General features: G+C 40.0%; 1 protein-coding gene across 9 annotated transcripts in view; it reads left to right on the forward strand.

Annotated features, from left to right (window-relative positions):
- Positions 1-25,058, forward strand: part of DMGDH (dimethylglycine dehydrogenase) — a 130,464-nt gene that overhangs the window by 78,231 nt on the left and 27,175 nt on the right. For all 9 annotated transcript variants that reach the window (XM_078067144.1, XM_078067147.1, XM_078067150.1 and 6 more), the window contains 9 exons: positions 2,770-3,018; positions 4,839-5,037; positions 12,138-12,307; positions 13,033-13,186; positions 14,890-15,055; positions 15,524-15,654; positions 16,902-17,119; positions 19,074-19,231; positions 21,789-21,848. In XM_078067144.1, the coding sequence (XP_077923270.1) occupies positions 2,770-3,018; positions 4,839-5,037; positions 12,138-12,307; positions 13,033-13,186; positions 14,890-15,055; positions 15,524-15,654; positions 16,902-17,119; positions 19,074-19,231; positions 21,789-21,848 (1,505 nt within the window). The remainder of the gene's footprint in view (positions 1-2,769; positions 3,019-4,838; positions 5,038-12,137; positions 12,308-13,032; positions 13,187-14,889; positions 15,056-15,523; positions 15,655-16,901; positions 17,120-19,073; positions 19,232-21,788; positions 21,849-25,058) is intronic.

The raw sequence follows: 25,058 nt of genomic DNA on the forward strand, positions 1-25,058 counted from the left end.
TGCTTGTGTTCCCTCTCTCTCTGTGTCTCTCTCTTTCAAATAAATAAATAAAATCTTAAAAAAAATAAATAAATAAATTAAAAAAAATTTGCTTCATTCTACCCACCTAATGTGTAGCTCAGTGGCATGAACAGAAGCTCTTTATTATGATGTAAGCTTTTTCTCTGCATGGTGAAGAATGTTTCTCTTGACTTCATTTCTAATTGACTCATTAAGCTTCGTAAACTTTACTTAAGAATTTTCCTAACATGGTAAATCAGAAATATGATTGGATCATGCCAACATGAAGCCCAGGGTTCAGCCAAAAAAGAATTGCTTAATTTTGCCTGATACTCTGCATGGAAGAATGTCACTGTATAAATCATCCTTGTCACCGTATAAACCATCTTATACAAGTAAACTTGTCCATGAACCTTCACTCTTCATTTTAAGTCCATTTAATTAATCATTGCATTTTTTAAAAAAAAATGGAAGGCATTTCCAATAACATTGTTACTGACTCTTCACTTGTTTCTCAGGTCATAATGGTAGATTTTAGTGATTTTTCCATATTTGTCTCTCTTACCTTCGAACTTGGTGGGTGGGTGACCGTAGCAAGAGTTGAAGTGTAATTCTGCCAGATTTAGGTTAACTTCCTTGACATATAGAGGAAGAAAATGCCAACAAACACCACCACCATAGGGTAAAACAGCATAGAGCTTGTTATGGAGTTTGAAATCATATAGCACTAGAATATTTATGTATATGTTTCCACTGTATTTTAATGATCAAGTGCATTAATAAGCAAGCAATTAGACTCAGAAATTCATAAATATGTTTGAATAGGACAGAATTTATTTTCTTCATTTTATGTTTTTAATTGAAACAAGTGTATTGAGGATACTATAGTGGTTTGAATTGCCAGGCTAAATATTTTGTTTTCTCATATTTTAAATCTGCTATAGTTGCATATAACTAGAATATATGGCTTTCCTATATTTTCCTACAAAGTCCTGACATTGGCAATTCACATATTCCTACTAACAAAAATAAATTAAATCTGTAAGTTATTAAAAAACCAATAAGAGACTCTAATGCCCACAGGTATGATTTTTGGTTTGCAAATAGACATCCATTTCTGGGACTATTAAACAAGTACGGCCAGTTTAGCCATTAGGCCAGAACAAAACAACAGAACACAGGACAATGTTTAGATAGTTAAATAGAAATAAATTTGGACACATAAGAGTACATAGTCTGGGTTCCCAGACCGATTCATAATTGATAATTCTGTATCTAGCTCTGAACCTCATAACGACAGAGGCTCCAGAACCCCTTATTAGATTCCTAAAAAAGCAGAAGCAGAAATGGTTAAAAATTAAGAGCGCAACCTCTAAAGAAATAACTTGAATAGGATTCTCTAATCATTTGAATGATTACTCAAAATTATTATGAAGCAAACAACCAAATAGAACCTCTTCCCCCCAAATAATCCACTGATGGGTCAGGTGACACCACTTCCCTGCCATATAATCATTCTAGATTCTGAATTACCTTTATGCAAGTAAAGGTGTCTTAGATTTTTAAAATAAAGTCTTTCCGTAGCAAGAAAACCAATAAAGTGATGATTCCAGGGTCTCCCGGTCTTGGTTCCAGACCTTGATTCCAAGGTCTCTGGACTTTAGCTCCACATCTGTATACTGAAGAGTCACCTGGGGGGAGAATCGAGTGTACTTTCAGCCACAGTTTGACTCCTTCTTCTGCAAAGGTAAAAATAACATTCATTGCCACCAGTAAGACGTTCCCAGTACACACTGTGAAGTGAGATACATTCTCATACAGGAAGTCCCACCTACTTAGGCGCCCTTTCCTCTTTGCTGTGACTCTTTTTCCCTCCTGCTCTGGACTCCTGGTTCCTTCATGCCCTTTGCAGGAAAGGATCTTACAAATGTATTCTAACTAAACTTTTACAATAACAGATAAAACTTACTGTGCTCTCTCTCCCAAAGTATATACGTTTTCAATTTTTTTTTTTTTAAGATTTTATTTATTTATTTGACAGAGAGAGACACAATGAGAGAGGGAACACAAGCAGGGGGAGCGGGAGAGGGAGAAGCAGGCTTCCCGCAAAGCAGGGAGCCCGATGCGGGGCTCGATCCCAGGACCCTGGGATCGTGACCTGAGCCGAAGGCAGACGCTTAGGGACTGAGCCACCCAGGCGCCCCTATACGTTTTCAAATTTTAAGTTAACAGCACAATTTTGTATTTGTAGAATCTTAGGTATCAGTAACTTGGGGAGAGGAGGGCCTGGGGGATGGAGGGACTGACTTTCAGGGCTCTCTTATGCATAATTATTATGTGGATCACACAGGGCCCCTTATTGCTTGATCAACTGTCTTTCAGGAATAGGGTCAGTCCATTACTGTCTTTCTTATCATCATTTGTACATTTTATGTATTTGGGGTGTTTATTTTTCCCTTCAAGTAAATTTGTTTTTGTTGTTGTTTTCCTGCCTTTTTCTGCTTATGGGCAAAATGCTTTTTCAGGAATGGAGTTCCCTTAGATTATAGATATCTTTCAAACGCTGGGGCAGGGTAGAATACAGTCTTCTCTTCCCCCACTCAGTTTTGCAATGACAAAAAATTTAAAGTCGTTATGACATTCTTTTGACTTTGCCATGAGTACTAAAGTCTTCTCAATATTTTATTTTAAAATAAATTGCCATTTTAATGTCAGATGTGCTATGTTTTCATATGTGGTAACATTTTAAAATGTTTTTTTTTCTTTAAGGATTTTGGGCTCGTGAAGTAGGTAAGATGGTGGGACTAGAACATCCTCTCATTCCGGTCCAGCATCAATATGTTGTTACATCGACTATACCTGAAGTGAAAGCTTTGAAACGGGAACTCCCGGTGCTCCGTGACCTGGAAGGATCCTATTATCTCCGACAGGAAAGGGATGGGCTTTTGTTTGGTCCATACGAAAGTCAGGAGAAAATGAAAGTGCAGGACACATGGGTCACCAATGGAGTCCCTCCAGGTGGGTTCCATAAACGCAAGCGTGTGCAGGTCAGGCACATGTGTTTTGTCTTTTCTGTGGCTGGGGGCTGGCTGTAGATTCAGATGACACCATAATATGAGACTACCGGATACCTGGGACTGCGGAGGTGAGCAGTTTGAGGTAAGCTCTGTTCTCATGTCCCTTCGAACAATCACAGCAGAAGTAAGGAAGGAGAAAAGAGGCAGTTGATGACGGAGAAGCTGAAGAAACATATCTTCTGCTGGTTTGGAAGGCTTCAGGTTATTTTTGCCTGCCCACACCAACCTCCTGCCTCCCACTTTTTCCTTAATCCCCTACCTGTTTGTTCTAGTTTTCAGATTTGGATATGGCTGCTATTGTGTTTTGACAGTTGGAAACAGGGCAGGTGTCAGAGACAGGATATCCAGGCTGCTAAGTATGAAAGCCTCAGAGTGCATCACAGAGCAGGATAGGTTGGCCTGCAAACTGAGGCCTTCCCCTACTACGTCAATGGATTAGAAGAGCCCTACGCTAAAGCAGGAGGAACCATGGTTTCTCTTTCCAGTTCTGTAAGGGAGATGGATCTGTTTTTGTTTTTCATGAAACATTTCCACGAGCTAGATTAGAGATAGGTGGTTACATAAGGAGGTAAACAATTAAAACAATCTATAGAAAGTGCTAAAATGTCATTGGGACACTGAAATAAGGGATATAAAGAAATGGAGGAAATCGTACTTTCTAGAATTATACTTTTGATAATTATCCTTGGGATAGGGAATGAACCTCTCTCCTGCTCCTCAATACACCTATGCCCATGTGACAACAGATGATCACTCAGTTGCCTTCCACAGAAGTTCGGCCAGCTCCAGCTAGCTGAGGGCTTCTGTCTTGTTGTGTGGGCTCTGCACATTTGGGCCTGTGTGGAATAACTCCCGATCTCAGAGGGAGGGCTGATCGCCACCTGAGAGCCTTTCTTTCTGCTCTTCCCTCAGGCTGGCAGCCTCTCTTCCAAATAAATGTTGAACAAATATTTAAATAATTGCAGTTGAAGGGAGAGCTAGCCCTGGGTGCATGCATGTCCTGGTCCAAGCCTAGTGGTCTGCGGGCCTCCATGCAACCAACCCAGCACGCAGTTCACAGGAGAACAGGAGCTGGCTGCCTGCTGTGTGGGAAAGCTCCCAGTACTGGAGGAGAAGTTCTTTCAGAAGCTCTTCTGTGGCCCTGCCTTCAGTCACAGTACCTTTGAGGACTGAGAAAAAGATTGTGTTCCAAGACCCTGACTCTTTTCTCGAAATTCTAGCCCTCAGATACCTGGGGGAGCAGGCTTGAAGAAGGAGGCCTCCATACCCTTCCTTCTCTGCTGAGAGCTGAAAGCCATCTGGAATCCATTATCCTAGATCCTGGAGTACTTTTCTGTTTATCCCCTGTGTCCTGACATGACTTTGTAAGCTTCCATTTGCCCTTACCTGGGAAGATAGAATAGACTTTTATGGTGAAGGATAAAAGCTCTGTCTTGACAAACCAATAATTGTTGTTGTTGTTTTTTAAATTATGATTGAATTAAATGTTGAAAACTATTAATATACCTAGATTTGAATTTATTACTAATGAAAAAGGTTAACTTTCATGATTTTATTGTTTCAACAAAAATAACATTATTGTTCTCAGTAATGTGATGGGTACCTATCTGTTGATAGTGAATATGAAGTTTAGACTTAAAAAAAAAAAAAAAAAAAGGAAGTACCTTCCTACAGACCACCTTTAAATTTCAGATTTAAGTCACTTCAGAGTACATGTCAGGGCAGCTGAAGCATCCTGACCACAATGGTATGTCTATGCAGGGTTTGGAAAGGAGCTCTTTGAGTCTGATCTTGACCGAATCATGGAACATGTTGAAGCTGCCATGGAAATGGTTCCAGTCTTGAAAAAGGCTGACATCATCAATATCGTCAATGGCCCTATCACCTATTCTCCTGACATTCTGCCTATGGTGGGGCCCCATCAGGGAGTCAGAAACTACTGGGTGGCTATAGGCTTTGGGTGAGTATCTCCATTTATTTATTTTTTATTTATTTTTTTAATATCTCCATTTAATTCAACATTTATTACAGAGTTAAGTTTTTTTTTCTTTTTTTAATGGAGTCAAGTATTTTATTTTATTTTATTTTATTTTTTTAAAGATTTTATTTATTTATTTGAGAGAGAGAGAATGAGAGAGAGAGAGCACATGAGAGGGGGGAGGGTCAGAGGGAGAAGCAGACTCCCTGCTGAGCAGGGAGCCCGATGCGGGACTCGATCCAGGGACTCCAGGATCATGACCTGAGCTGAAGGCAGTCGCTTAACCGACTGAGCCACCCAGGCGCCCCTGGAGTCAAGTCTTTTAGATAAGTCTTGTCTCATAATCTCAGGCCAAGATGGAAAATAGAGGAGGGGCAGAGAGTTTTCTTCCTTTCATGACCATTGAGATGTGAAGAATAAAATATTTCTTTTTTTTTTTAAAGATTTTATTTATTTATTTGAGAGAGAGAGAGCACAAATGGGGGAAGGGCAGAGGGAGAAGGAGAAGCAGACTCACCTTTGAGCAGGGAGCCCAATGTGGGACTTGATCCCAAGACCCTGAGATCGTGACCTGAGCCAAAGGCAGATGCTTAACCGACTGAGCCACCCAGCACCCCGAAGAATAAAATATTTCAATTTTAAAATCCTTACTGTGGATTATTAATGGTTTAATCACTTGCATAGGTTTTAAAGCTTATCACACAGAAGGGTAATGATTTCCTGGAAACTTCTCTTTGCATATTTCCTGCCATTTCCATTATTCATGTGTCTTTTCATGCTGTATATGTTCAGGTTGGTCAATTTACCCCAATTTCACAAGGATGTTTTTCTAACACAATGTGACAAACATAATTCAAAATATCAAATGAATAACGTATCTGATGCATTTTTTACCATAATTCATGTTTGTCCAACATAATTTGTTTCTTTATGATTCTTCAGGTTGCTTACTATTTATGATTCCATACCCAGTTGATGTTTCATCTTTAATATTTGTCCCATTAATTTAATGAATATTAATGTCAAGCCCACTTTACCATCATATCAGAGCTTCTAATATTCTATTTTTCTTCCCCATTTTATTTGGCCATTTATTCAACTAATATTTAATGATTGCCAGCTCCGTGCCAGGTCTCTTGGTAGGCACTGGGCTACAGCTGAAGACAAGGCAGTGAGGTCTGTCCAGAGGCACAGGGCTGGTGGGGGTGCTGTCCTGCCAATACAGTAGAGAAGCTGTGGTCTGAACCGAGGGAGCAGCAGGGGGTACTGAAAGATAAGAGATAAACTTACTTAGACTTGATGACTGATTGCATTAGGTCTTGAGGACGAGAAAAAGATAACAAATGATGGCAAACTATCTAACTTGACCCCTGGTTGGATGCTGGGGCCATGGGGAGAGAAAACCAGAAAAATAGTGAGTTTCATTTTTGAGAGTTTGGGTTTGAAGTGTTAAGTTTACATCTGTGTGACATCTAGAGGGAGAAAACCAGATGGAGATACAGGGCTGGAGGGCATAAAGTAACTGAGGGTTTAGGTAATCAGCTGCAGTGTGCATATGCAGGTATGTGCATGTAGGAGTGTTTCTCGTGTACATTACTTGAATATCTTCTTTGGAGGAATGCCTATTCATATCCTTTGCCCATTCAAAAAAAATGATTATTTGTCAGGGCTCCTGGATGGCACAGTCTGTTAAGCATCTGGCTCTTGGTTTTGGGGGGTTGTGATCTCAGGGTCGTGAGATCGAGCCTGCATGGGGCTCTGTGGTCAGTGTGGAGTCTGCTTAAGACTCTCTCTCCCTCTCCCTCTGCTTGCCCCCCCCACACACATATGCTGTCTTTCTCAAATAAATAACTAAATCTTTAAAAAAATTATTTGTCTTTTTATTATTAAGTTGTAGGAGTTCTTTATGTATTCTAGATACAAGACCTTTATCAGATACATGATTTGCAAATTTTTTCTCATTCTTTGGGTTGTCTTTTCACTTTCTTGATGGTGTCCACTGAAGCATGAAAGTTTTGAATATTGATGAAGTCTAGAATGTGTATTTTTTCTTTTTTAGCATGTAGTTCTGGTGTCATATATAAGAAACCATTTTATAATCCAAGTTCATAAAGATTCATACCTATGTTTTCTTCTAAGAGTTTTATAGTTTTAACTCCTACATTTAAATCTTTGATCAATTTTGAGTTAATTTTTATATGTGGTGTGAAGTAGAGGTCCAACTGCATTCTTGTGTGCATAGCCAGTTATCCCCACATCATTTATTGAAAAGACTGTTCTTTCCTCATTGAATCGCATTGGCTTCTGTGAAATCTTTTTTTCTGACACTACTTCTGACACCCACATCCAATTTTCTAATTCTCCTACAGCAACTGAGTATCCAACAATTCAATTCAATTCTGATGCTAACTTCCAGAGTTAGTGCAGATCCCACTGGTTAAGGACAAAACTGTCTCCACTTCAGACACCAATTGCAAGTTCCAGGGATCACCTGTACTTCTGACTGACTGACTATAAATGTGGGAGTTCCTACAACCCCCTTTTCAGGTTTGATAACTCACTAGAATGACTCACAGAAATCAGGAAAATACTTTCTTTTACCCATTTGTTATAAAGGATACAACTCAGTAACAGCCAAATGGAAGAGATACACGGGGTGAGGTATGAGGGGGAGGGGCAGTTTTCATGCCTTCTCTGGCACACCATATTTGTAGCACATCAATAAGCTCACCAACCTGAAGGCTCTTTGAACTCTGTCCTTTAGGGTTTTTTATGGAGGTTTCATTACATAGGAATAATTGATTAAATCATTGACCATTGATGATTGACCTTTTTTTTGATGATTGAACTTCTTGTGACCAGCCCCTATCCTGAAGCTATTTAACGCCCCAAGTACCTCTCACCCCACCTTGAGCCATCTCATTAGCATACAAAAGACTATGAATTCCAGAGGTTATTAGGAGTTCTGTGCCAGGAAATGGGGACAAAGACCAAATATTTATTTTTTATTATACCATGACATCCTTGTCAAAAGTCAATTCACATTTATGTATGGGTTTATTTCTGGACTCCCAATTCTATTCCATTGATCTATAGGTCTATCTTCATGCCAGTACCACACTGTTTTGATGACTGTAGCTTTGTAGTAAGTTCTGAAATTAGGAAGTGTAAATCTTTGTTGTTTTTCAAGATTGTTTTGGCTATTTTGGGTCCCTTAAATTTTCATAAAATTTTTAGGATCAGTTTGTCAATTTTTGCAAAGAAGCCACCTAGGATTTTGATAGGTACTGCATTGAATCTGTAGATCAACTTGGAGAGTATTGCCATAACAATATTAAGTCCAATTCATGGACATGGGTTGCCTTTCCATTTATTTAGGTCTTTTAAATTTTCTTTCAACAATGATTTATAGTTTCCAGAGTATAAGTTTTATACTTCTTTTGCTAAATTTATTCCTAAATCTTTATTATTTTTGATTCTGCAATTGACTCAGTCATAGAATTTTTGATTTAGTCAACAACTATTTGTGGATCATTGGCCATGAGCCATGCTCTGAACAAGCAGACAGTATCCCTAGCCTTATTATATTTGTACTTTAATGGAGCATCTATTACTACTCGCCAAGGAAATTAGGAAGTTGCTTTCTTTAGGACACCAGTTACTGATTATCTAGAAATTGTATCTAATTGCATGGGGCTGATGTTGCATTCTTACTCTGATTGTTCTGGGTAATTTTCCCAGATTGTAGACATTGGGAGTTGGATAGGGAAGATGACAGGCTGGGGACGGGCAAAGTACCTTCCTCTCTTTGACAGATTTGGTCTGAACCAAAAAGGACTTCTTGTTATCTAAAAGTTGAGATTGCTAAGATTTTTTTTTATGTAATATGGAATGCTCACATTGGCTGCCCCTCCTGGCTTACATCTGTGATCATTCCCTGTTTCTGGAGGCCAGTGGTTTTCATACCTGGTTGAGCAGCAGAATCATCCTATGGACATGTTAAAAAAGAATCTCAGCCTTGTGATTAGTCACTTGAATGTGTTTCATCCTCCTTTACATCCTATCTGTGAAATTCCTATTTGTCAGGAGAACCCATGAAGTCGTGTTGAATCAGAAAACCAGGGATCCCAAAAGATTTTATGCAGATCCAGGGATCTGCATTTCAATGTTGTCTGTTATTCTGGTACAACCATTCCAGAGAATTTGGGGAATTTGCAAACAGTCTACATAAATGCCAGTGTTCTTTTACCTTACTCACAGATTATCCTCAGTCAAGGCTGTTTTACTTTTGTTTTGTCACAATTCTTTTTTTTTTTTAAATACTTTATTTATTTATTTGAGAGAGAGAATGAGATAGAGAGAGAGAGCATGAGAGGGGGGAGGGTCAGAGGGAGAACAGACTCCCTGCTGAGCAGGGAGCCTGATGTGGGACTCAATCCCGGGACTCCAGGATCATGACCTGAGCCGAAGGCAGCTGCTTAACCAACTGAGCCACCCAGGCGCCCCAGTTTTGTCACAATTCTAACAAGGTTTTCTGCTTCTAGGTGACTGACACCATGCCCCCAAAATGTTGAATGGATTGTATTGAAATGAATCTAGTTTTCTTGGCTTAGAACAGATTATAAACAGCAAATTAGAGGAGGGGAGAGTGCTATAAGACGTAACATCTGACAGTGTAACAGAGCTGTCATACAAAGCAGACACAAACACTCAAAAAGCACAGGAGCTGGGCCATTTAGAAGAAATGGGCTGTGCAGATTAATGCCAGCATCAGAAGAACCCAACTCTCCTTTCCTCATCTAGTTCCCTTCCACTTCCCCATCAGACGTTAGTTCCTTATGAAAATCTTATCAACTGGGCACAGGCATACTCTGTTGTTGGTTATACAAGGACCCAACAGCCACCATGTATTGCTTGCCTGCTCTGTGCTTTTCAATGCCATGTCAATGAATTCTCTCTTGCTCCATGCTTACGTTTAGCTCCTAAGCCAGGGGCTCTCAATAGATGTTTCAGAATACTCAGTTGTGTGGCATTTTACATATAACTTGTTAATGGGTAGAGAGCTGAAGTTTGCAAAGGATTTACCTTTAGAAAATAAATTAGACTTGATTCAGGATTATCCCCAATGAACAGCGCTCTGCCCCGTTTATTAGCTCATATACATTGTTCAAAGGGAAAGAACATAATGGTGTGGCAGTGAGACCAAAGGAAACACAGCACAGCCCCGGCTTTGCCCAAAGAGTCTGTCAAGAATGTGAATACTGTCTGTCACGTGTGTCTTGGCTGAAAAAAAAATTGAGAACCAGTGAAGAAGTAAAGTCCAGTAATAAGGAGTGTACCCTGGGGTCAGATGACTGAGTCTGGGTCCTGAATCTGCTCTTCATTAATGTGTGACCCTATTTAACCCCTATGTAGGGGCTGGTTTTCCCATTGGTGAAATAAAATTATTAAAGAATAAATCAGCATCTAACAGTACATGTTAGATGGAAACAATACCTGGCAAAGAGCAAGTGTTCAATAAATGTCAATAAAACTTTACACAATTTCAGGTCTTATAACAGCATCTCTAGCTCTCAAAAATGACGGCTTTTGTATATCATACATGGACCTGGATGAGTGAATTTGGGGGGGGGGGGGCTGTGAAAAAGTGTTTACAATACGCAATGAAATAGTTTGTCTTTGACAATATTATTACATATGAAGAATACAAAATGCAAGTATGGGTGCCCCCCAAGCAACACCACTGGATGAGTGAATTCTAAGCATATATTTAATCATTTTTATTGCCTTCTTGAAACTTAGTGAAATTGTTTATGGGTGATTTGGATGACCCATGTCACTTTTTTAAATGATTCAGAGAAGTATAAATTATTGCCGTCTTACTCTACTTGAGAAATATCCTCATAACAACTTTAGTCATTCTTTTTTTTTTTTTAAAGATTTTATTTATTTGAGAGAGAGAAAGCATGAGAGAGCACAAGTGGTGGAGAGGGAGAAGCAGGCTGCCCATCAAGTAAGGAGCCCAGTGTGGGGCTGGATCCCAGGACCCCGGGATCATGACCTGAGCCAAAGGCAGACACTTAACCGTCTGAGCCACCCAGGCGCTCCAGTCATTCATTTTTATAAAATAGCCAAACTGGTATCTTGTGGGGAAAGTTAGTTAACATTTATAGTCTTTGCTAAGGTTCTCCCAAGCTCTCAGAGTGATTCTGGCTGTTAGAATCCATTTGGGATACTGGAATTTCTGGTATTTTGAGGTCTGCTCATGTAGCTCCTTTTCTTGGTCATCCGCCCATGACTTTCTGCTCATCCAATTACTCAGATGCTTCTCTTGACCTAAACCACAGATAAACCTACAGGAAAGTCCTTCATTACTAGAGTGAGTGGGTAGAACTGCATGCAGCCAGTGTAAAACTGTGATTCCTTCATCTCAGATCCAATTATCTGCCACAGTCATGTTCTTAGTTTTAAAGCATCATCATATAGAAATAGAAAACAAGCCTACCCTTGCCACCAAGTGACCCATTCGTTGCAAAATACAAGGGAGAGTGGTCCTTTCCCTCTCCTCCCCACAAGTGCCTCTTGCTCTGAATGCTTCTGAGATCAAGGTTCCAGGTCCCTGCACAGAGGTCATCGCCTAAGCGGGCCTGAACTAAATTGAGTCTGAGAAGAGATGCATGTGCCCCTGGGCAGTGTACAGTTTCTCCTGCAAGCTTCCTATCACTCAAGATAATCCTAGCTCCAGGGGTCTGAGAAGATAACAACTAAGCCTTCCTCTTTGTTTCCTTTCCTCCATTTTCCTAAAGTGAGCCTCTTTCCTAGCTAAGAGCTGTAGGCTATTTTGCAGGTGTGCATCTCTTGAAACTATGGAAACAAACTAGCTATCAAGTCAGGTCCCTTTAATCTGGATGCCTAAACATGTATTTTTTCTTTTTTGAGGAAAAAAACTACATTATGTTGTCGAATGTTCTAAATAGCACAGAACACTCCAACTTGGAGGACCTGTAAAATAGTTGGACATGTTTCATTATTTGAAAACTACATATGTTAGTAACAGTGTATTTATCTCTGTATTTTGAAAGATATGGCATAATCCATGCTGGCGGGGTAGGGAAATATCTCAGTGACTGGATCCTGCACGGAGAACCTCCATTTGATCTGATAGAATTGGATCCCAATCGCTATGGCAAATGGACAACAACTCAATACACTGAGGCCAAAGCAAGAGAGTCATATGGATTCAACAATATTGGTAAAGTGCAAATTTACTATTGTCTACAAAGTGTGTACAGAATTGACTTGCAGTGCCTCTGATTCTAGTTGCTTGCTATTCTGTGCATTGTGGTAGGAGTACTTAGGGATTCTAATAAGCACTATGCCTTTAAGACACAACAAGGAATCTATATGAACGTGTATATTTAATGTGTAGAGTGCATCAGCGATTTTAAGTTCTAAATCTACTTTTACTTTATCCTTGGATTGTTATATAAATGACAATTTGGTTTTTTTTACATAAATTTTTAAAAAGATTTATTTATTTATTTGAGAGAGCGAGCGAGCAAGCCAGAGGGAGGGGGAAAGGGAGAGGGAGAGAGAGTCCCAAGCAGACTCTGCGCAAAGCCCAGAGTTTGACTTGGGGCTCCATCTCAGGACCCTGAGATCATGACCTGAGCCAAAACCAAGAGTCAGTTGCTTGGCTGACTGAGCCACCCAGGTGCCCTTTTACATTATTTTTTAAATTGCAGTGTAGTTGACCTACGATATTATGTTAGTTTCAGGCATACAACATAGCGATTTGACATTTGTATACATTGTGAAATGGTCACCACAAGAAGTGTAGTTACCATCTTTTACATAAGTTTCATATACATATATGCTTCGGGATGTTAAGAACTGTGTTTTCTATTTTTTGAGTGCCTTCAAAATTGTTTATAGTTTTGGTTATGTGCTATTTAGGTACTAGTTTTCCTTTTTCAGTTGGTTATCCTAAAGAAGAACGATTCGCCGGGAGGCCGACTCAGCGAGTCAGTGGGCTTTATAAAACCCTGGAGTCTAAGTGTTCCATGGGGTTCCATGCAGGCTGGGAGCAGCCACACTGGTTCTACAAACCGGGCCAGGACACTCAGTACAGGTAAGTGAATGACATAACCTGCCTGTGGCTCCGAATGTAGAATGAAATTTTGGAGATGGAATGGAGGGGCATAAGAGAAATGCTGTCCCCGCCCCAAGTCACTTCACCCCATTCCAAAGAGCATTGAGCCTTTTCCTACAAAACTTATTTTCTGGTGGTGGAGGCATTAGTCTATCCCATGTGACATTGGCTCACATCTAGGACCCCTGTGGCCTCCAGAGTTCTACAGCCAGCTCAGGTAATGCCTCCACTTGGCATTTTCCAGGAGCTCAGAGGAACCTTCCCCATCCCCTCTACATCCCCACCTGGCTTCAGTTGGCCCCTAAAGATGTGTCCTGGTTTAGGATGCCTGGTCAAATCCCATCTAATGGAAATAGTATGGCAATATGGATTTTCTGTTGATCAAGGAAGAGCTCATAGCGACAGCTTTCTAGTGTGTGTGCAGTGAGTCATGTAAATTATATGTACCATTGATAAATTAAGAGGAAAGATCATTTACTTAGCATTTGACATCAAGCTAAAGCATAAAGCATCCCACTAAACAATTCTCTGAATTCCTCTAAAGCTGTTGCCATCGTTGTACTTGGATTACACATCATTGTTGTCATTTGGGATTAATAGTGATTATATATTTTTTCTCATAAGAATCCATAAACCAAGAGAAAACAAATAGCAAATGTAGAAATTGTTATCTCTCACTCTCTCTTTTTTGGACTTGTCATTTTGCATATTTAAGCAGGTTTTGATGTCTACTTTAAGACCAGATCTAAATGGTATAAAGGATAGTAGAGGCCCAGTTGTTGATTAATGAATTTGGGCTCAGTAGACAGTTAGTCTAGAATATCTGGGGGCAAAATACTGGTTTGGTTTTTCCTAAATGACTCAGGTAAATGCCCGATCTGTTCTTCACCTTTGCTCTTTGGATCTGACCTGTTTCTTCTATTATTTTAATAATTAAACAACTGAAAACTCATTTAGCAGACAGTTGTGTGTTCTGTGGTTAAAATACCACATTAGAAGTCAACTTTATCAAGTAGAAAGGTCCCTGAATGAGTCAGTAGACTTTTGTTCCTGGCCAAGCTCCGTCATTTACTAAGACAAAAGCCTTGGAAAACACCTTATGCCTTTTCTCTGAAAAATGAAGATGTTGGACCAAGTCCTTGCTTATTCTGGGTATGGACCAACAGCATGAGCATCACCTGTTAGAATGCAGAGTGTAGGGCCTCATCCCAGACCTGCTGCATTAGAATCTGCATTTTAACAAGTGCAAGTGATTTGTAATTGCATCAGTGTTTGAGAAGCACTGGACAAGATCGCTCTACCCCATTATATTCTGATTTAATTAGGTCCAAAAAAATGTGATATTTTTTACATGCTCCCCAGGTGATTCTAATATGCAACCAAGATCAAAAAACTCAGGACTGGTAGACTTCTATGCTTTCTTCCAGATCTGAGAGCCCACATGTCCTAACTTAATTTCTAGTTAATTAATACTATGTCGTTCACTACAAAATGGGTCAAAGGAATAGAAGAGTACCTTTAAAGAATCAGTTTCTACCATATGTGTATGATTAACAGAACAGAACTTTGGGTTGTACTTTTTTTCCCAAATGGGATTTTCTAGATTAACAGTGTTTAATAAATATTCTGTAATTTTTTTGAAAATGAATGACAGCTGTTTTATGACAAACATTGTGTTTCAGGCCCAGTTTTTGCCGCACAAACTGGTTTGAGCCTGTAGGATCTGAGTATAAACAGGTTATGCAAAAAGTAGGGGTTATTGACCTGTCACCATTTGGCAAGTTTAACATCAAAGGCCAAGACTCTGTTCGACTGTTGGACCATCTCTTTGCAAATGTCATTCCAAAGGTAAATAACCTTATACGGGTACAAGGTTCAGGATTCTGGTCTGCTTAATTCTCTGTCCTCTCATATTTTTTTTTAATTGGTATGTTATTTTAGTCCACCTAATGATTTCTCTATGAATGCCGGAGCTCTTCAACCAACCATGAATATTCTAGCTAATTTTCTAATTTAAATTTTGTTGAACAAATTATCATCCAAGGACCTTATGACTTTGCTAAATTGTGTCAATAGGGAACTGCAGAGTTGACTCAAGTGTAATTTTTATGACAAATAGTTATAATTATCATTGAAACTAAGAACTTCAAAATTAATCTTGGGTCTAGGTTTAAAGATAGTTCACACAATTGATATAAATGGTAAGATTCAAATGTTTTTCATTGTTGACACTTGCATTTTTATTTCCATGTTGTGTTAAAAGGATACATAAGATTTTAATTGCATCCTGAGGTAATTTTTAATTCTTTTGTGTAGGTGGGTTTTACAAATATAAGTCACATGTTGACACCAAAAGGTCGAGTGTATGCTGAGTTGACTGTTTCTCACCAAACTCCTGGGGAGTTTTTACTAATAACTGGTTCTGGATCCGAACTTCACGATCTTAGGTAAGTATGCACCTAATAAGAAAATTTTATATGGATTATATACTGACTCAATCTTGCAGTGCGCTTTTCTTTTACCAATTAAAGTACAACTTTAATCTTAAACCTTATTGTTTCAAATAAATTTCATGTCTTTTATAGGAAATTATTTGAAGTGAGGGACCCTGTCCCCACATCCCTCAAAGGTAATCCATCCATAGGGTTTGCTGGTTCTAAAAATATTAACTCCCAATGATTAGACATCATCAATGTGTCCGAACTCTTTTTAGACATTATCTCAATTAATTCTCTTAATAGATATATCTGCAAGGTCTATATTATTCCCATTTTCATGTGAGAAAACTGAAGTTTGAGTTAGAGTAACTTGCGTAAGCCACTCCTTTTGTTTCTGATGCCCATGTTCAGTCCACTTCAGTAAGCTGCCTCCCTGGGTTATCTTCCTCCTTCTTCATGCTTTGTGCTCTCTGGCCCAAAGCTAGATTTAAATCGTTGACTTGCCAGGTCAATCCTTCACATGAGTCTTTGGTCTATGATTTAGTCTACTATCAAATCTGTAGTCTTTAATATTCCAAAAATATTTCGAATCCTGTTGTTTAATAAATGTCTTACTCTGAGATTCTCACTATGATTGTAAAATGATGCAAATTATACCCTCCAATCCAAGATGTATCTTAGTAGCTTAGCTTTGTGTAAACTCAGATGATCATTTTATGTAGCTCCAGGGACTCTCAATAAATTATAAACAAACCCTAAAACTAGGTTCCAATAACTCATCAAGACTTAGAAATTGAAACTAGTCTTTAGAGTTTTTATTGTTTCCTTTTGATCATCAAAGCAATTATGTGTCTGGTGGCAGGCACATTATTAACCTTTAGCAGCACAAACGTGCCTCCCATGTATAGGTATTAGAGAAAATTTGGGTTTAAATTAATTTTCAAAGATTGAATCATTAGTTTAAATGCAATAGGGCTGTCACTATGTAAAAGAATTATGTGGCAGATTTAAATTGAAGGATCCTTCTCTACTGTGAAAAATTATCCCCAAATTTATAAGTGGGTGGTTTAAAGAGAATCACTTAACATCTCTGGGACTCAGTTTCCTCAACTTAAATAATTAGGTTATTATACGAAATGACACTCTGGGGACTTCCTGGTAATTCTAGACACAGAGCATGTCTTCAGAGAATTAATATGTCACCAACATGCATTATTCAAGGAAGATTTAACACAATGTTTATGACTCCAATGCAGATGGATTGAAGAAGAGGCAGTCAACGGTGGATATGATGTTGAAATTAAAAACATAACCGATGAACTTGGAGTCCTTGGTATTGCAGGGCCCCATGCAAGAAAGGTTCTTCAGAAACTGACCACTGAAGATCTTAGTGATGAAGCTTTCAAGTTTCTTCAAACCAAGTCTTTAAAGGTTTCAAACATTCCTGTCACTGCTATTAGGATATCTTATACTGGTAAGAATTGGAAAACAATTTTCTAAAATTTAAGAGAAGGTCTCTAAAATTTAAAAGAAGCTAGCCCAAATGAACATGAGCACATGCATGTACACCTGTGTGTGCACGCACACACACACACACACACATACACACGAATACACTGACTTTCGTCAGTCTAACTATGGAGGAAGATTTCTCCTGTCCAACTCTTACAATAATTCTGTCTATTCACTCCTAGTCTGGGAGAGTCATTTCCCAGATTTCCAATTGTTGTTCCAATCCCATGGCTTCTTATTATTTGGAAGGGTAGATAAAAAAGTTGGAAGAGGATAGCTGTTAGAATAGTTGGAAGGGAGGACAGCATGTTCAGGTCAGCTGACTCTTTCTAGGAACATTCAAGATGGTCTCCCATAGAGGTGCCTGGGGGGCTCAGTAGGTTAAGCGTCTGCTTGTGCGTGCGCTCTCTCTCTCTGTCAAATAAGTAAATTTTTAAAATCTTAAAAAAGAAAAAAGATGGTCTTCCATAGATAGAATCTCTCATAGAGACCTTCTTAAATGTATCAGGCACCTCTCTTCAAGTATTACCATTAAGGCTCTTTTAGGGAAGTCTTCTTATAGCACCTAACTTTGTGCATAGTATGTGTTTGAAATGGAAATGAATGAATGCTCTTCAGTTCCCCATTGGTGCTGTGGGCTCACTTCCAACTTCCTCTAGCCCTCCGTGTTCTTTCATTCTAGAGTACTTGGTGGGGGCGCCTGGGTGGCTCAGTCGTTAAGTGTCTGCCTTTAGCTCAGGTCATGATCCCAGGGTCCTGGGGTCGAGCCCTGCATCGGGCTCCCTGCTCGGTGGGAAGCCTGCTTCTCCCTCTCTCACTCCCCCTGCTTGTGTTCCCTCTCTTGCTGTGTCTCTCTCTGTCAAATAAATAAAATCTTAAAAAAAAAAAAAAGAGTACTTGGTGCCCAGGCATTCATTCAATTACATGTTACTCATGTTCTGGTGGTGTCCTGGAAAAACACATCACCATCAGCCCTCAACATTGGCGAACAAGGAGAACATACATAAAGTATGAAGGCTATAGTTCTTCTCTGGGCTTCCACTGTCCACTTTTCCCATCCTTCTTTCACCTGACCTTCGCAAAATGGTGACTAGCATAAAACATAAGCAGAATAAAAAATAAACAAGACTATTTGGGTTGGGTTTCATTTCCTTTGGTTTTTGCCCACAGCTCTCATGGTGACTAAAAGGACCGAGTGGGGAAGAAAAGGGGTGTGGGGGGCATTAGAGTTAATGGCTGTCCCACAGTGAAGACCATTTGAATAATTGTCAGTGCCTATATTTTTAAGCCTTGTGATTTTGGGGCAAGGAGTTGGGGGTTGAGGTTTCTTTCTTTCTTTCTTTCTTAATTTAAATAAAGATTTATTTGTTCATTTGAGAGAGAAAGCGAGAGAGCAGGAGCAGGGGGAGGGGCAGAGGGAGAGGGAGAGAGAATCCACAAGCAGACTCCCCACTCCCCGCTGACCCGGGGCTCAATCCCAGGACCTGGAGATCATGACCTGAGCTGAAAATAAGAGTTGGCCGCTTAACCGACTGAGCCACTCAGGCGCCCCAGGGGTTGAGGTTTCTAAACCTCAAATTCCTTATCATGATAAACTATGCCATGCTAATTACTCACTTAATATCATGAAGCTGAGGTCAAGGGTCCAGATTAATTCCTATATTAACATCTTTCTGTGTCATGAGAAGATGTGTCCTAGATATCGCTCTGTGTGTGGGAGACAGGATGGGGCATGAATGCATCTGTGGTATGGCAAGCTCCTTTGCAACTTTTTTGTGAACTGGTCTTTTAAAACTCAACCATGTCTATATTATATAAGTGGACTCTCTGCATTTATTTATGTGTTTTAGCTAATGCGCGTTAGCCCAAGTGACCATTGCTCTTACTCTAGTATGGTACTTGTGGGTTTGTTTCAGGTGAGCTGGGTTGGGAGCTGTACCACAGACGAGAAGATTCTGCAGCTCTTTATGACATTATCATGAATGCAGGCCAGGAGGAGGGAATCGATAATTTCGGAACATACGCCATGAATGCATTAAGACTGGAGAAAGCTTTCAGAGCCTGGGGGTCAGAGGTTTGAAACGCCAGCATCTTCATTACAATTTTGTTTATTGTGTCCGACTTTTGTGTAAGGGCGAGTTTTAACTGCATTAACATCGGCTGACTGTTATGTCAGAAATGATGTGTTATTAGATAACTTTATTTAATTAAGGGAAGATGTTTTTCTCCTTCATTTCCTCCCAGTTGAAAGTTCGGTGGAATTATGATACACTGTTTATTCTGCTTTAATTCCTCCCGCTTGGCAGAGAGCCCTGGACATCCATCTCTGACTGTGTGTGGAGCTGCGGCTCTGGGGGCCTGCTTACCCCACAACACAGGAGGGGCGCTTTTCAAATTCTTCTTCTTCCTCTGTCGCCTTGCCCACCCTCACTTTCTTCTTATGTACCTTTCGGGGAAATCACACCGAAAGGTGTCTTTCTGAGGAAGAGAGTTGGTGATCTAGGATATGTTGGTCCAGCTTGCTTCCACCACTGAAAACGGGAACTAAGGGTTTCTGTGTGGAGAGTTTCACACCATTTTCATAGGCATGATTTATTTTACTTTCAGCTCTCCCTGAAGAAGTTATTATTGGTGCTTCTTAGGCAAGGGGTTTGGAGTTGGGGTTATCTAAATTATCCCTGTTCTATACACAATCGCATTGAGAAACAGTAAACTTGGTCCAGATTACACAGAAGTGGCCAAACTCTGGTTCAAACTCTGCTCTGTATTATCTCCATTGGCATGCTATCTCTGGACCCCGTCATTTTTTCATATTTCCTTAGAAGTTGTTTCTTTGAGTTTGAGGCCTGACAAGTGACATAAAGGATAGTAGTAAAGGATATACTTCAGAGTGGGGTCTCTTGGGTTTGAATTTATCCTCCATCACATATTAGCTACATGGACTTAACCCTCCAGAGCCTCTGTTTACTTTTCTATAAAATGAAGATTATCTTTTTTTTTTTTTAAAGATTTTATTTCTTTATTTGAGAGAGAAAAAGAGAACACAAGTGGGGGGTGAGGAGGGGCTGAGGGAGAGGGAGAAGCAGATTCCTCACTGAGCAGGGAGCCTGATGCTGGACATGATCCCAGGACCCTGAGATCATGACATGAGCCGAAGGCAGATGCTTAACCGACTTCGCCACCCAGACGCTCCGAAAATGAAGATTCTCTTTCTCCTACAAAGTTATCAGAGATATTAGATAAAATTCCTAGCATGTAATGAATTTAATTGGAGGGCAAGGTGGGTTTGAAAGCATAGACAAGGCCCTTGGGACATCCAGACTGTGGGCAGAAGCAAGTGGGCTTCTAGGTGCAGAGGGAGCTTCCAGGAGCCCCTGAAAGAACCAGGGCTTTGGCGCAAGTTGCCATTTTTTTTGTAGGAGAGGCGCTCTATTAGGGGATTCTCAGCCTACAGCGAGGGCCTTCGATGGGGCTGCCGCAGGGAGAGAAACAGAGGACAGCTCTATCCCCACACTCCTCAAGGAAGGAAGCAGCAGATGCAGCCTTTGGGAGTTAGCCATTTCTCCACCCTCCTGCCTTCCATTTTCTCCTCCTTGCTCTCCCTAAGCCTGACTCCGAAAAGCGCTTCTTCCTCCCACGTCCCTCTGATTTCCCAGCAGTGCCGGCACGCCCTCTAGTGGTGTCACAGCAATCTTCTGTGCTTTGTTCTCATTTTTTTCCTAGAGAAATTCTGAAACTTTGAGCAGATAAAAAAAATAAGTTTGGAGTTGCTCAAATTGATTAGGAAGTATGAGAGACCAAATTTTGTATCATATAAAACAAGTTTATACTACTTATCTGGTTTATATGAGTGCTATGTTGTCTTTTTAAAAAAAGTTTGGCTACTTTTTATGGAGTTTCAACCAGTTCTCTTGGTGCAAAAGGGAACAGTAATAAAACAAACAAAATCCAGTAACTTCAGATCTAGTCCCAAAGAGTGGCTTTAGCTTCAACTTAAAGTATATTGTAATTACTCAACCATATATGAAAAGGCTGAGATTCAATCTCTGTTTCCTTTTCTCTTTCTTGAACTCTGTCGAAGCCATTTTCCTACCATCTGCTTTCTCCTTCACTTGTCCTGATTCCTGGCTAATTGTAAGATAAGTAAATTACCTAATAACTTTTCAAGACCTAACTATGTAACACTATTATATAAGAACGTATTAGAGTCTTATTTTGGGGAGGATCAGCATGTCATGGTATCCCTCAGATATTTATTAGTAAAAGAGCCATGGGAACAAACTGAATTTTAGGGTCTAATATGCTGTTCCAATGATAATACTTCCTGACGGGCTACATTTCAATTTTAGATTTAAAAATTACTTTAAAGACCAGTCTAGAACTTTCCTTTCAGAATCTATGTTCAAAATCCAAAAGTGTTTCTCTTCCCTAAAAAAAAGAACATATGAAGGTGATGTTACTGAAATGATTTTCACTCATCTAAGATTTAAAATGTGTCCAGGGGCATCTGGCTGGCTCAGTTAGTAGAACACGTGACTCTGGATCTTGGGGTTGTGAGTTCTTGCCCCATGTTGGGTGTAGAGATTACTTGAAAATAAAGTCTTTTTAAAAAATGTGTGCTTCCCTTTTAGATGAACTGTGATACAAATCCTTTGGAAGCCGGACTGGAATATTTTATAAAGCTCAACAAGGTATGTTTATATTCCAAAGTGTTCTTGAAGTAATTCTTAAAATTATGAGGCTGTTTTGTGACAGAGCCATGCTTTAAAATTTAACCAAGTGTGATTATAGGACAAATGAGTTGAACATAAATACTAAGCATTGCTCAGGTGCTTTGTATTGAGCTTTTGTCAAAATTAGGTATCAGTTCAAACTATTGCAGTGTGCTTGTAGATGTAGGATAGCAGAATCCAGCAACTTTAAAGACTAAATCTAAATTCTGGGATAAAAATTACTAAGGAGAAGATGTCAGTAGACATTCTTATCAATCCTGGTGATTTGTGAAGTCACACGTTAGCTCATCAAACATACAGCATTAATTTTCTCTCCCTGGGTGCTCACAGCATAAAGCAGCCTCCCCTCAGCAGATCTATCCATCTGCTTATTAGGCACTTTTATATGTAAGTGCAACATTTCAAATGTGTTCAGCAGAAAATGGGTATTTACTGAGAAGCCAATACAAATATGATAACTGATATTAACAGTCCAAAGGGAATCCCTACATTAGTAGTTCCCAAAGTGTGGGCCTCAGACAGAGCATCAGCATCACCTGGGAGCTTGTGAGAAATGCAAATTCTGGAGCACCTGGGTGGCTCAGTCGTTAAGCATCTGCCTTCGGCTCAGGTCATGATCCCAGGGTCCTGGGATCTAGCCCCACATCGGGCTCCCTGCTCGGCGGGAAGCCTGCTTCTCCCTCTCCCACTCCCCCTGCTTGTGTTCCCTCTCTCGCTGTGTCTCTCTCTGTCAAATAAATAAATAAAATCTTAAAAAAAAAAAAAAGAAATGCAAATTCTCAGATCTCACCCCAGACCTGCTAAGTCAGAATCTCTGGGACTCAGGCCAAGAAACCTGTGTTTTAATTAGCTGCAGGGGATTCTGATGCACTTAGTTTGAGAAGCACCATCCTACATAATTATTGTGGGAAAGCACATTTATTACCACCTAGGTCATCTGTACAAGTCCTAAAGTTCTAAATGAAGTGATCCTATTGTTATGGACTGAATGATTGTGTCCCTCGAAAATTCCTCTGTTGAAGTCCTAATCCCCATGTGATGCTAGTTGGAGGTGGGGCCTTTGGGAGGTAATCAGGTTTAGGTGAAATCATGAGGGTGGGGTCTCCACGATGGAATTAGTGTTCTCACAAGCGCGGGAAGACGCGGAGCTCGCTTTCTGTCCGCATGGTGAGGCCACGGCGATAAAGTAGCTGCGAACCAGAAAGAGAACGCTCACGGGGGAGCTGAATTGGCCAGCGCCTCGGTCTTTGACTTCCCAGCCTCCAGAACCGTGAGAAATAATTTCCCGGGGTTAAAGCCGCCTAGTTTGTGATATTTCGTTACAGCAGCCTGAGCTGACTCAAACACCCACCGAGTAGTGTCTTAGTTACTGGAAAAGAACTTAACAGCGATGCAGTTAGTGGAAGTATTGGAGAGGACAACAGCTGCTGCTGTGGGGGATACTTGTTAGAATTCCAGAAATAAACTGTCCTGTTGAGGTGCCAGTAAGCGAAAGTAAAGGCCGTTTTCCCATTCTGTGGAACTGTGTGACCACATGCATATGAACCAGGCGAAGGAAACTTTTTAATGCTCCTGCCTCAAGTTCCCAAATTCTAAGCTAAGCTATTAACATAATCATGTATATTTATAGTATTAGGTTTTAGGAAAGAGAACCTCCTTAAGGGTTTTAAAGGGAATATCTTTCTGTACGTTTTCCCTATGACTTTTATTTTTATGATGTACCATCTGCCTCCAGACCAGAGAAAGCAGGTGCTTGGAATTTGGGCAGACCCTTGCAGCAGATTGTTCCTTCTGATCACAGAAGTCTTGGTTTAGCCGTTTAAAATAAGGATAAAACTGGCCTGACTCTTGAAAGCACTAAAGTTCTGTTGTTGGTCACCAATAGGTAAATAGATAACTGACTCTCTTGCTTCACAGTGTTTGGGTATTGTTGTTTGGGGAGAAGGCATAGATAAATGAGCTCTTTGTGTTGAAATTGGGTTTTTGAAACTCCCTTTATGATTATAAGCAGGTGTGGATTGTGTATTTATTAGTTCCTTTAAATTATTTCAATAACCAAAGCCCAGCTCGGAACTAAGCTGTTTAACAGGTAATGATTTTGGTTTATGGTATGCTTTTTATGATTTCTGAATTGTTGGTTCTCATCTTGGTGTCACAGAGTTCATTTCGCATGCTGTCATTGGGTGAGGGTCCATGTAGCCCAAGGACATGGACCTAACTGAGCTAGTCTCTTTCAATTATGTGGACTCGGGTGGTTAGTGGCTATCCTAGTGACACTAGACAATTTCCAGGACTGGCGACTAGGTCGAATCTACGTTGTCCAGATCCAATACGGTGGTTTCACAACAACTTCACCTTTGTTTTGTAGCAGTCTATAATATGAAACAGGCTTCTGAAAAACTAACATTGTAAGCTAACCTGTGTAACTTAATAATTCCATTCTGTGCCTAAAAACAAAAATGTTACCAATCTGGCTTCATACTACATTATAAAGAATATATAAGGGGAGTTCAAATTGCTTTGGAAAGTTAATGGTCTATGAAAACTGAAGCAGTAGCTAAGACAGAGGAATGTTGATATTCCATAAATATACCAATAAAAACAAAATTTAAGAAAATCCTAGCATTTTACAATTGTTTAAAATCCTTTTCTTTCATTCCCTTTGAAGCAAATGTATAGAATTCCCTGCTTGGCCCTTAAGTGTTTATAAGCCCTAATAGGAAGAAAATTACTATAGGACACAGGCTGTGTGGGAGCAAGGAGGGCCCCCAGAGACGGCTCAGTACCACCTGGTTTGAGGGAGCGGAAACAGAAGCACAGAGAGGTGAAGTGCCCTCTGACCTCACCATAGAGCTTTCTCACCCACCACTTTCCCCAAGAAGGTCCTTTCCCATCCTAGGCTGATCAGCCTTGAATGAATAATTGTCCAGCCATGTTTTTCTGGCAACATAATCCTAAAATATGCGTGCATTACATTTTATTGATTAATGCCTCCCACAGTCATGTTTTTGTTGTAATTGATTTCGTATTTTATGGTAGGATCAGAGTAGCCCCTTTAGTCATACTCAGAAGGAAAATGGGTGGCTGAGGAGATGGGCCATTAGGCCTCTTTAGAGAGAACTGTGTTCTTGTCAAAACCGGTAGGAGAGTAAGGAAAAAAAAAAAGGA

This window comes from Halichoerus grypus, chromosome 2 (genome assembly GCF_964656455.1).
Source record: "Halichoerus grypus chromosome 2, mHalGry1.hap1.1, whole genome shotgun sequence".
NCBI lineage: Eukaryota > Metazoa > Chordata > Mammalia > Carnivora > Phocidae > Halichoerus > Halichoerus grypus.